We start from the raw sequence: 14,263 nt of genomic DNA on the forward strand, positions 1-14,263 counted from the left end.
CTCAACTATATTTTATAAGTTGTGACAACTAATCTTTGTTGACATGACTTGTAAATCTGAGTTGACTCAACAAAAATTTCTCAAAGCAGCAAAGTATTTTTACAGTGTAAACTTTTAGTTAACTAGTGTACTCATACTGAAAGTGTACATGCAAGTGTTCTGTTAGTGTACTCTTAGTAAACTAGTAAGTTACTAATTGTGTGCTGCAGGTATACTTGCAAGTATTCTTTTACTATACTTTTAGTTAACTAGTAGTTTACTACTCAACTTTACTTTAAGTGATCTTAACAACATACTATAAATATATATATATTGCACTTAAAGTACAATACAATGTTCCTGTGTATTAATTTTTATACTTGACATATACATTTTAATTGTACTTTCAATTTGAAGCTAAATCTTTCGTATGCTATCAGTGACCTAATCAAACAAAAATTATAAATATATTATTTATATATTATATACTCACTTTCAACATTTGATATGTTATCTATATTCTATTGTGAATAAAATATAAGTTTATGAGATTTGTAAATTATTCCATTCCTTTTTTACTCACAATTTCTACAGTGTCCCAACTTTTTCTGATTTGAGGTTGTATATATATATCTATATATATGGCTGAATCCCCTGAATATTTACTTTCGTTCTGGACTCCATTTCCCATAATCCCGCATACCTGGACTGATTACTCTGCCACCTGAAACTCATTGGACAGCCTATATAAACTCTCTGGAAACATTCAGTTAGTGCAAAGTCTTGATTTGTACCGGCTGTCATTGCTGAGCGGTTTGCCTGCCTGACATTGCTGTTGTTTGACCTTGCCTGTTGGAATATGAGCGTTTAATAAAAACCTGCAGATGGATCCTCAGTGTCAAAGTGCTTTGTTACACAAGCAGTATACAATAAGTAACCCACTAGTTTACCAAGAGCACACCAACAGAACACCTGCATGTACACCTTCAGTATATGACTAGTAAACTACTAGTTAACCAAAAGTATATTAAAAGAACACTTGGAAGAACACCTGCAGCACAAAATGAGCAACCTACCAGTTTACTAAGAGTAATCTAACAAACATTTGCATGTACACTTGAAGTATAAGTCTAGAAAATTACTAGTATACTCATGAGTTCACTTGCAGTACAAATGAAGAACTAATTGTGCACTAGTTGTACACTTAAAGTTGACTACTCTTACACTTATAGTACACTTCAGGCCCGTAGGCAGGGGGGGTTCGGGTGGTTCGAACGAACCCCCCCCAACTGGCAAAGGTCCAGAATTTGAGTCGTTTTTTTTCATGTTATTGTTGTCATCTGTTAATAAATTTTTGTGACAAATATTCTGGGTTGCTGTTTCAAATTAATATAGCCTAATACATTATTGTAGCTGAACGTGTGTGTGTGTGTGTGTGTGTGTGTTCGCGCGTGTGTGCGCTGCGCGTGCAGTTCAGACAGAGAGAGTTCTCGCAATACACTTTTCAAAGCAACGGTGAAGAAGCATCGCCTCTGAATGATGGGGGAGGGGTTATATATATTTTTTTATTTAATTAAAAGGATTTCTATATTTTATCCACTCAATAGTCTACAATATAATAGCAATATAAACGCAGCGTAATTATAATTATGATGATAAAACATAGTGGGATCTTCAGTGATATTGGCTGTGCAATATTGACTTGTGATTGGCCAATACCGGCAGACTGGAGCCAATATTGACTTGTGATTGGCCAATACCGGCAGACTGGAGCCAATGGAAATGCTTCTTCGGTGCGCGTCTTATTCCTCTGAGAACTTCAAAGCAGACTGACTGAGGTAAATTATCTGGAATGATTAGTATATTAATTTATTTATGATTCCTATGTAAAAGTGTTATGTCTGTAGCGTTAACACTCTGGGGTCGCAGGAAACTCTTTATTTTTCATTCACTCTATCCGCAAAGAGTATTAGATAAGTAAATAAACATGATGCGCGTTTTGTTCTCTCTCCCTCAGAAGTCCTTTCAGAACCGCGTCAGAAACTTTAACTGTGTAACTAACGAATACTTGTCATACAGACAAAAGATGAATGTCTACATAATGCTTGGAATGTTTGCTTTTAAATGAAATCGAAAACAAATTCGGTGTAAACTGTATGAGAAGGAAAAGAGGTACCGTCTTTCCCCGTTACCTTATTATCTGTATAGACCATTTGCGGTTTCCAAACAGAGATGACGTTTTTTGTTGGCGGAGCCCAACCGGTGGCAGAAAGTGACAGCTCTGCAGTAGCGGTATAAAGTGTTTCAGCATTAAACCGCGACCTTCACGGATCGGGTGCTCTGTCGAAGCCTGTTTCCCTTTAGTTTAATGTTTCTTATAGGGTTCCAATCCCGATGCGTTTATTTTTTAGATAAACTAAAAGTTTAAATGGCTTGGCTACTGATATATGTATATAATGTATTGTTCTTTATTGGTAAATCAATTATTTTTACTGTATGAATCATATACAGTGGGCAATACTATTATGTATTCTATATAATACCATTTATTAAATATTTCATCATTTTTTCTGTTTTCTCTTATTTCTTCATGATTACTATAATATTTGTAGCAAAAAAAACATGGTTGCACTTTTTCTGTAGTGTTTTTAAAGGTATACTTGTAAAATTAATAGAAAATATTTTAATATATATTAATGTGTGTGTGTATTTACATTCTACTGAATTTTTTTGTAATAAATTCCCAAGTAAACTTAACTACAGAGAAAGTAGTTTCCTTCTTACATTCCTGCCTATGCGGCTCATTATGCAAGTGTTTTGTTACCTGAGCTGTCAGTCACAGATTATTCAGAAGCTTTCCTGCCTCGTCGCATATTGTCTTCCTAAACAAAAAGTGGCTTAGAAATTTAAATTAATGTATTTTCATCATCATACATGTTGCTCATATAATATTGTATAATATTATGTATTATGTTTTTAAGCAACTGAAAAAAGCACAAATGTCAGAGGGTTAAGGATTCGTTCTGAGCTCATGTTAGCATAAAGGTGCTTGCTGGTGATGCTGAGTGTTTTTTAATGCATGTCATGTTAACCTTTATTTATTAACTGTTATGAGTTTATTTTGCACCGATTCACTGATATTATGAGGATGTATGACATCACGAGTATGTACTAGTTGAGTGAACTTGGATGTACATACATATAATAAATGAAATTGGAGTGTTTAGTCATTGACAAAGCTTCAATAAAATGGTGTTTTGACTGTTTTTATGTCAGGCTTTACAACCAAATAGTGAGTATGGGGCGAAAAGAGCAGGAGAGACGGAAGAGAAAGCAGGCAGCAGCATCATTGTCGCAGAATATTGAACATATGTTCAAAAAATCTGCCCAACAGGGTAAGGTTGTTATATTTACTATAACATTTGATAGCTAACAGTCGTCAACCCCACTGGAGCAGAAGGTAGCTGAGGTTGTTCCTGTTATACAGTGAATTTTCTATCTCTATAATTTACTCACTTGTATGTTCTCTAAAATCAGTCACATATTTATAATAAATGGTCTTATCACTTAAACAAAGACATTTAAATTACTGTTTTGTATTTTACACACCTTTTTATTGATATATGCAATCAATTTGATCCATAAGAACTATAAACCACGCAATGATAAAAACACCAAGATATTTTAATTGATGTTATAGGCTAGGCTAAACTGCTTTTAATCAAACATATAAATCATGTGAAACTATAGTTATTTTTTGTTATTAATATAGTTTTGTTAATCAATTTTTTTTAAATGTACATTGTTTGTACATTCCAAAAAGTATGAAGCCAACTGTTACTGGATAACAGGAACATATAACTTTGTGGTTATTTTTGTAAGGAATTTTATAGTGTATTTCAGATAACAGTTGGATTCACTTTACACTACATCACTGACCAATGCGTATACTGTATATTTACAGATGATACACAACAGCTCAGGGAAGGGCAAGGTGAAATTATGCGACAGCTCAGGGAAGGTCCAGGTGAAATTCAACAGCTCAGGGAAGGTCAAGGTGAAATGCGACAGCTCAGGGAAAGTCCAGGTGAAATGCGACAGCTCAGCGAAGGTCAAGGTGAAATACGACAGCTCAGGGAAGGTCAAGGTGAAATGCAACAGCTCAGGGAAGGTCAAGGTGAAATGCAACAGCTCAGGGAAGGTCAAGGTGAAATGCGACAGCTCAGTGAAGGTACAAGTGAAATGCGACAGCTCAATGAAGGTCAATGTGAAATGCAACAGCTCAGGGAAGGTCAAGGTGAAATGCGACAGCTCCAAGAAGGTCAAGAGGACCCACAGCCTGTCATGGAAGGTCAGGAGATATTTAATGATGTAGGATTTTTCATTCAGGCCACAAAATCGGTTGAAGAAATCTTAGAGAGTGTGCGTAAGATGTCTGATGGCCAGAAATACCATTTACTCAGGAACCACAACAAGCCTTCTAAAAACTTCATTTTTCCAACACAATTCCTTGCTGGCTGCAATAGGTCATTCAAACTCGGGTGGTTGGAGGAATATGGCTGGTGGTTGGTGTACAGTTCCAACCTTGATGGTCTCTTCTGTGTGTGCTGTGCCCTGTTTGTTAATGGCAAAGAGAGAAAACAAATGGGAGTGTTAGTAAATGCCCCATTCACAAAATGGCACAAGAAAAGCATGGTAATAGGCAGCCATTCAACAAAAGCATATCACTTGGCTGCAGTTGAAAGTGCTCAGTTGTTTCTCCAGTCAGTTGAAAAACCTCAGACCCAAATCTCTGTCCTTATGGACAGTAAGAAGAAAGCCAATATCAAAGAAAACAGGCACATACTCAAGTCTGTAGCAGAGAGTGTACTTTACTGTGGTCGCCAGTGCATTGCACTTAGAGGTACATCTGAGAAGCAGAATTCTACTGGCAATCCTGGAAACTTTTTGGCCCTGATGAAACTACTTGCAAACCATGATGAGAAGCTGAAGCAGCACATGGAACAGCCAAAGCTCAGAAATGCCACCTACCTCTCGCCCCAAACCCAAAACCAGATGATTGACGTGATAGGAAAGCAAATAATTCAGGCCCAGATTGTGGACGAGATCAAAAATGCACAGATCTATACAGTCATGGCTGATGAGGTGACATCCCATAATGTAGAGCTGATGCCACTGTGTGTAAGGTTTGTGGACAAAGACCTAAATATCAGGGAGGAATTGCTGGAGATTTGCTCTCTACCACGGATCACAGGCAGCCACATTGCAACCGCAATTAAGGATGTGCTGAGTCACCTCAACATAGATATTGGTGATTGCAGAGGCCAGGGATATGATGGTGCCAGCAACATGAGCAGTGAAAATGTTGGTGTCCAGGCTCTGATCAAGAAGGACGCACCTAAAGCAGTGTACATGCACTGTAATGGGCATTGCCTGAACCTTGTGATTGCACGCTCCTGTGCTCTTCCAGTTGTGCGCAACATGATTGACAAGATGAAGTCTACCATCATTTTCTTCACCTACAGCCCAAAGAGGGAACAACTACTCATGGAGGTTGTACATAAGGAGGCGCACTCTATGGGACAGAGGAAACCACTGATTGACATATGTTGCACAAGATGGGCAGAAAGACATGACGCATACAGCCACTTTTATAGTGCATTCGTCTTTATTGTTAAGGCTCTAGAAGTCATCGCACTTGGTCTCCATACAGAAGATTACAGCCAAGATGTCACCACTGGATGGCAGGGCAAGTACAAAGCAGAGGCCTATAGTCTCTTGTCTGGGCTCCAAAACTTCAGTTTCATCCTGACCTTCCTCACCGTCTATCAAGTCTTGTCCCACCTTACAGGCATCACAGTGAAGCTGCAAAAAACCTCAGTTGACATCGTGGAGGCATTTAGCATGGTAGATGAGGTCAAGAATATCTACAAGGAGCTACGCGAGACAATTGAGGATGACTTCAACCAGATCTACAACCAAGCCATCAGGATGGCTGCTCAGGTCGATGTTCAGCCTGCCAGTCAACCACGTGTTGCTGGAAGGCAGACACACAGAGAAAATGTACCTGCTGAAACTGTGAAGGACTACTATCGTCGCAACATGGCTATACCTTTCCTAGACCATGTCATCTTGGAGTTTGAATCCAGATTCAGTCCTCTATCTGTAACCGCATCAAGGCTCCTGGGTCTAATTCCGTCTATACAGTGCAACTCAGGTGTGACAGTGGACATTTCTGAAGTAGTCCAAATTTACCAAGATGACTTACCTTCACCAGAGCTGATTGATCAGGAACTGAAACGCTGGACACTGAAGTGGCAAAACAAGCCATCAGAACAAAGGCCAACTTCATGTGCTGAGGCAATCAAACAATGTGATGCGCTGGTCTACCCAAACATCTTCAAGCTTCTCAAAATAGCTTGTACTCTGCCAGTCACCTCATGTGAATGGTCGGCCAGCACTCTCCGGAGACTGAACACATTCATGCGTAGCAGCATGGGAGAGGACCGCTTATCATCCCTGGCCCTCATCCATACACACTATGACATGGCAGTCAACCTGGATGAAGCTGTGAACATATTCTCCAAATTGCACCCAAGAAGATTGGAACTGACCAGTGTACTAAATCCATAAGTGTCAAGACAAATACAGCAATAAGCAAAGAGGCATTGACAGAGTCAAGAAATGATGATAAGAATAATTATTTATTATTAATATTTAATTAAAGTTCATTAAATCTATTTTGTTGTTGGTGTGATCTTTAAACTTATTAACTGTGTATGGACTGACGTGATACATAAGGGAGGTGGGACATGAGGAAGCAATTTGACAACAATGCAGTACTGTAAATATTTTAGGTGCATCAAAAAGCATGCTCGTTAAGATACCAGCAGACAAGCTAATCCAGCACAAATTAGTGCATAAAAGGCCACCAAAATTAAGTATTTAAACCTCATAATTCAATAAAAAAGCAGGAGAAAAACTGCAAAAAGGTCCACTTTTTGAAAAAAAGAACCCCCCCTTTCAATAGGCTGGCTACGGACCTGCACTTAGAAGTATACTTTTATATACTAAAAGTGGGCCAATTTAGTCCCAAGCGGTATTCAAGCAGTACACTTACAAGTTTACTACTAGAACATAAATGTTAGTACACTTATTACATAAAGTATACTTAAAACTATACTCCAACATTACTTAAGTATACTTAATAAAATGAACTTGAAGTGTACTTCTTTTTCGTAAGGGTTAGTAGACAAATCTTCTTTCTGACGTGATGTAATCACAGAATGTATCACATTAAATCTTAAGTTTGTGTTTGTTATGGGTTCATTTGAAGTCACCATTATTTTGAGTTAGGCATTCGTCCTTTGACCTTCACTAAACTCATTTTCCTCTTTTAGCAATTATAACATTGTTTTATTAAGACTGCTTGTTCATTGCTTGATGTAGAGGGAAAACTTTTCATAGCATCTGAGGTTGTTTATTTATATTATACTCTACCAATCATTAAAGCATTTGATCATAAATAAATGATAAAGACAATAATGCAAATACAAAAATGCTCTATGAATATGACACAGTTCTGAATAAGACTGCTGTAATGTTTTTTTTTTTTTTTTTTTTGCTTAAGAGAGACATCATAACTTCTGATACAAATCTCAACAAGGGTGACAGTAAATGGTAAGAAATTTGCACAATTTTGTCATGTCACATTGCATGATGGGAGTTATGAATGAGTTTTATACAATCCTGGTACCCAGCATGCATTGCGGTATTAAGCTTTGTTGTTGATTGTCACCATGGTTGTGTTTAATAGGCTGATTGTTGATGTCTCAGTGTGTCTGACTGAAAGCACAGATTAGATTTCAGTAAAAAATAGTAACTCTTAAGGCAGTGGTTCTCAACCAGCGGCCCGCGGGCCGCATGCGGCCCGTGACGCATGTACGTGCGGCCCAGCATATGCCAGCCTCATTAAAAAATAACTTAACTTTTCATTAAAAAAATTTTGTTTTTAAATAATTTAAAAAAATGTATTTAATTAATATACATTTGAACCATACTGTTTTTGTCACATAAAATCATTTTGGCAGTCAAATATATTTATTAGACATGCGCAGGCAGACATGCGTAGCTTAGTTTATGAGCACATGTAAGTGTTCTTTGGTAAAATTCTAACAGTCATAAGCAGACATTAGTTGGAATCCAAGATCAAGATGGACAAATTTGGTATTAGAGGAGAAAAACGAGGTGATGTTTCTAACGAAGGAACACATGCCAACGAAGGAACACATGCAAACAAAAAAAGTCGAAGCATCAGCAGCGAAGGTAGGCGAGTGCTGGAGGAATGGAAAAACCAGTTCGCCGTCACTGATCGAGATGGGCAGCCTTTCTGTTTACTTTGTTGTAAAGTACTGGGCGTATGCAAAACCAACAAAGTCCAAATACATTTTGATACCACCCATGCAACGCTTAACCAAAAATACCCACCTGGATCTCAAGACAGAGCTCTCAAGATAACAAATCTTGAAAAAAATGCAGGTGCTGAACAGAATATAATGCGAGCTAGTTTAAAAGTGTCCCAGGCCGTGACATTAGCAACGTTTAAAATTTCATGGCTCCTTGCCAAACACGGCAAACCGTTTAGCGATGGGGAACTAGTTAAAAACTGTTTTTTGGAATCACAATGTCTATTTGATGATCTGAGCAACAAGAGCGAAATAATCCGCAGAATTAAAAGTTTACAGCTCAGTAATGACACAGTTACACGTCGAATTTCAGAAATGTCTGAGAACTTGACGGAACAACTAAAAACTAAGCTAAGCACTGCGTCAGCACTTAGTTTGGCAGCAGATGAATCTACGGATATCGGAGACATTGCTCAGCTTTGCATTTGGGTGAGATGCGTAAATTCAGAAACATTTGAGGTCACTGAAGACTTGTTGGCTTTAAAATCGCTTCATGAACGAACAAGGGGCGAGGATATTCATAAAGCACTTAGTGAAGCATGCAAAGATATGAACATACCTCCTTCTTCAATCGTCTCCATCACTACTGATGGTGCACCCGCAATGATGGGAAAACACAAGGGTCTTGTTGCTGAAATGCGAAGATTCGCACCTGAATTGTTGGCGTTTCACTGTATTGTGCACCAGCAAGCACTATGCAGCAAGTTAGGTGATGGTTACCTTATGAATGTAATGGACACTGTGGTCAAGGTGGTCAACTTTATTCGAACACGCCCTCTGCTGCACCGCCGGTTTGTTGCGTTACTGGACGAAGTGGACGGTGCTTACGGGGATGTCGTTCTGCACAGCGAAGTGAGATGGCTAAGTCGGGGCAAGGTCTTAAGTCGCTTTCTGGCTGTACTCCCGGAGATAGAACACTTTCTTGATGACATTGGCGAAAGTGAGAGATTTTCAGTTTTAAAAGACAAAAAGTGGAGAACCAATCTTGCTTTTCTTGCAGACATCACAGTTCACTTAAACAAGCTGAACCTGCAACTCCAAGGTGACGGAAAACATGTTGATGACTTGTTGTGTTGTATTGAAAGTTTCAAACTGAAGCTAGGGCTATATATTGCACAACTTAATGATGGTGATTTAACTCATTTCCCACTACTACATGATATGTGCGAGGATGTGTTGGACACGAAACAAAAAGAAAGATTTGTTGCAACAGTCAGCCAAATGAAAGAGAAATTCACTGCTCGTTTCTCAGATTTTGAGAAACTTAAGTATGCTGGACAGTTAATCAGAGAGCCATTCACTTTTCCTGTGGACAAAATCAAAGACTTGGCTGCGAGCTTCGGTTTGCCCCGACAGCCACTGGAAGATGAACTTATTGATGTTCAGGGAAGAAGACACACATACACAGTGCTGCAAGGATCGTCAGTTACAGAAATGTGGCGAAACATCCCCGGACAGAACCTCAGATTATTAAGTTCAAAGGTTCTTTCCATATTTGGATCCACATACATTTGCGAACGGACATTTTCGGCAATGTCGCGCATCAAGTCACGGTTCCGTGCGCGTCTAACAGACTACAACTTACAGTCGCAACTTCATTGTGCTGTGACTCCTTTCGAGCCAAATTTCACAAAATTAATCAGCTCCAGACAACATCAGTGTTCCCATTAATGGTGAGTAGCATTTCAGTCTTTATTTTCAATGTATTTGTTGTATAATCATCACAGTATTCATAAACTCCATTAATACCATAGTATTTTCTATTGGTTTGCGTTGATTGCGTTGATTACGTCAATGTTTAAATAACATGCGGCCCGCAAGACTTGGGCTTGGTCCAAATGTGGCCCAGTGTAAAAAAAGGTTGAGAACCACTGTCTTAAGGCTATATGGATTTCATGGGGTGGACCGAATATAAAATTATACACTTATATGCGGTGATTATTTTTTGTATGATATCATTGAATCACAAAACGTATGTTTTCATCATAATTAACATAGTAACAGTTTAAGACTTCATTTAGCTCATCTTCCTCTGCTCTAACAGAAGTGTTTAATAAACACACTCCCACAATGGACAGAAAAAACGAACAATAAACTTTAAGACCCAAGTACCCAACTAAAGGAAACATTAATCGGCACAATGGTGACTAACTTAATTAACCAGCAGTTGTATCAAAGATTAACTTATCCATGTAACTCTGCAAGCAAGTTGTAATTTTAGTTTTCAAACAGAGATGATGATAGTGTTTATTTAACTATGGTGATTTCATCTATTACATTTTAAATATTTTGTCTTTCTGCATTATTTTAGTATTACTTTATCCAGAAAAAGAGTCATCAAAATAAAACATTAAAGATAGGGAAAATTCTAAAATGAAGTTGATTTGACACAGAATGACCAGCAGGTGTTCACCATTAATGTCTTAATCATCACTTCATTATCTCATTAACTTCAACACTGCTTCAGTTGCTGCGTCCGAAAACTCAAGGCAGTGACTCGTTGCCTCGCTGCCTCATGAGGAAATGACTTCGGAGGCATGAAGGTAGCTCAGAGAAAGACTTTCGGACACACTTCTAAGGCAGCGTGTTTGAAATTTTAACAGAGAGCGCCTTTGTGATAACTAATCACATATTTGAAAACTACAATACTAATTTCTCGCTAGAAATGCAATTAAAAGGTGTAAAAAGTGAAAATATACCTTTATTTACATTAAATTGGTGGTCCAGTCGAGTCCTTGGCCGCCATTTTATTTTTTCGAACTCGACCGGACTCGACCAATCACATTCTTAATGTACGTCCACGCATAGGTATCTCAGGAGACAGGAATTAAACCAAACATTGAATTCGGACATGCCTTGATGCCTTGGAAAGCTGCCTCAGAGGGCAGCAATTTAGAGTTTTCGGACGCAGCCAGTGTTAAATTTTAACACCAGTCTTTTTACACACCCATCTGGGAGTGGATTATATATACACCAACAGTGTTTATTTAACACCGGGGATTTTGCTGTGAAGTGTTCTGATCTCTGAAGGGCTTAGTGAGGATAACGTCTGACTGTAGCTGGACCGGATACATTCAACCGCATGTGCGTCCAGAAAACTGCTCACTTTAGCGCCTTTTTCCAGATTAAATTGTTTAATGCTGAAATGTTAAACTTTTGCCAAATGCGCAAATGATAAACTTTCCCTATATAAATGTGCGTATTAATCCGCGAATCACATGCGAGCTGAACCGTGGGTCGATCATGGATCAACTGCGATCTGTCACACCACTAGCTGCTGCTGCACAAATTAAACATACTGTAAATAATCATGCAAACATACCTTTATCTTGCTCTTTTTTCTTCTCCTCTGTCCTTTTCTTCTTTCTCTTTTCGGCACCAGAGCAATACATCCATTTTTGAGACATGGCTTATCATTTATTACAGTGAAAATTGTCAATGTACACGAGGTGTCTATATTGCGCATGACTCAAACGCTAGCACTGCAGACACATAGCAGTTGTCTGCAAATCAGAATTTTCTTGTCTTGAATTATGCATTTATTCATTCGTATTCATTCATTTATTTATATTACACATTTTAATTTAATAAAATTTATTTTTCTGCCCCATTGTAATAAAAAGGACAATTCTTTTGTTTACTTTAGCAGCAGCTCACGCATTGTTGGTTGCTTGGTAACAGATCTAAGAGTTGATAGCCGAACATGATAAAGAGAATTAGGATTTCTAAACTAATAATAGGATTTGGTGAGATAAGATGAGGATTCTAAATAAATTTAAGATTTGCTTCTGTAATATGAATTTTCGTAAAATCCTAATTTAACACATCATATCTTAAATTAAGGCCCAAGATAGAAAGTTTCTGTAATACGCCCCCAGATAACAAGATAGTCTATGCCTATGGTTTAAGTGCTTATTTACATTTCATGTTTTAGTTTTTATTGATTACAGATTGTATTTATTGTTTTTCTGCTCTAGTATGTTGGGTTTTCACAACTTGCAGTGGGTGTGTTCACATTTGGAGTATGGGTTACCATACCTGAAAAACATGTCACACTTTAAATGTTTTACTTTAATAGTTACCATTTATCATGTATCTAACATCTGTACCAACTATAATGCATTTACTTATTGGACACAAAATAATACATAGTCTCAAAATAGATTTAAATAAACAATCTTTAATAATAGGGGAAAACAAATAGTAGCTGATAATAAGGGACTGCATATAACAACAGGTAATGAACAAGGAACCATCGAGAACACGAAACAAAATACAATCAAAATGAGTGTCACAAACTTAACATAACACAAACTTAACCAACGTTAATTTTATTAAAGCCTTTTTTATTTGTGTTTGTTTTTATTTTTAGTTGTCCAGGGATTCAGTGTTCACAGATGGATCCACAGATTCTGCTGTCTTACCTGGATTCACAGATTTGCTGGTTTAAGCTGGATCCACAGATTCTGTGGTCTCAATTGGATGCATGGATTCTGTCGACTCAGCTGGATCCAGGGACTCAACACTGAGCACACGGTTGTTTATGTGTGTGTCTCTTAATTTAATTGTCAGTTGATGCAGAAGGTCATTAATGTTGCCCAAGTAAAACTGGCTTGGCACAATGTAATCTTCTAATTTGCTGTCCAAAAGATTGATCATATCACCATCTTCTGATACTCCAATGATCTCCAATTCTGCTTTAAGCATCTGGCGCTCAACAATCTGGGAAAAAAATTGCTAATCATGGGCTAATTGATGGTTATCTATCTATCTATCTATCTATCTATCTATCTATCTATCTATCTATCTATCTATCTTTATATTCAACTTTTGCCTTAAAAATATCCCCCCTTAAGCACTATTCGGACGGGATTAGTTTTCCAAACGACGTTTGAGTTTCAGCGTGTCCACCAGGACGTCTGTGATTTTATGTACCGATTCGGACGGGATTAAAATGATGCAGGCTATTCCAGAGATAGGAGTGTCTGTTTCATGCATTACGTGCTCTGGATACGCGTGTTTGTAATGTTAAATATTTTGCTTTAAAAGTAAAATCATGACAGAACATGTAATTTATTAATTTAATTTTAACAAATCAAAATAAAATATATAAATCCTACTAAAGTAACGTTAGCCTACGTGTTTTATATAACTGTCTGCTTATAACAAACACAAAGTAATGAAGAAATAATGATTAATAAAATGTAATATCTTTATTAATTAACATTACCATTCCGGAGTTGAACAACTTTAAACGGAGTTTCTTATAATGTTAATGATATTACAGTGTTTAGTCTTAACAGTGTATAATATTCAGCTCGTCTTGATTTAATTACTTTATTTTGCAGAATGCGTAAAAACTAGGGATGGGCGAGTACAGCATTATCTGTATCTTTAAACCATATGAATTATCTGTATCTGTACTCGGAGTGGGTGTGGCCTAACCCGGAAGTAGGCGGAGTTTGTCTTGAAATGGGCGGAGCTTTAACCAGTATGTTATTTTAAGCATGCAATTAATATATGGGTTGATCAGAAATTGTTATATTTCTGTATCACTGATCATAAGAGGGAGAGAGAGAGTGTTTGTTTGTGTGTGTAGCTTAATTTGTAATATTATTTATTATTTATACCACTACTACCTTTATATTTAATGAAATACAGCAAAAAGTGTCAGAGTAAAAAAAACTGGTTAAAGCCAGCTGATGGTTAAAACGAAAAAACTTAGATGACTGGCAGAGAGAGGGAGAGTGTGTGTAGCTTAATTAATTTGTAATATTTATAACACTAACTTTAACTTACTACCTTTTATTTTTTATGAA

The 14,263-nt window shown here is 37.5% G+C and overlaps 1 protein-coding gene across 1 annotated transcript; it reads left to right on the plus strand.

Moving 5' to 3' along the window:
- Nucleotides 1-8,192: 8,192 nt before the first annotated feature.
- LOC141369109 (general transcription factor II-I repeat domain-containing protein 2-like) lies at nt 8,193-10,115 on the plus strand. Its single transcript, XM_073874681.1, has one exon. It carries the CDS (start codon nt 8,193-8,195, stop codon nt 10,113-10,115), a length of 1,923 nt encoding a protein of 640 aa, XP_073730782.1.
- The last annotated feature ends 4,148 nt before the right edge of the window (nt 10,116-14,263 follow it).

Source organism: Misgurnus anguillicaudatus, chromosome 12 (assembly GCF_027580225.2).
Source record: "Misgurnus anguillicaudatus chromosome 12, ASM2758022v2, whole genome shotgun sequence".
NCBI lineage: Eukaryota > Metazoa > Chordata > Actinopteri > Cypriniformes > Cobitidae > Misgurnus > Misgurnus anguillicaudatus.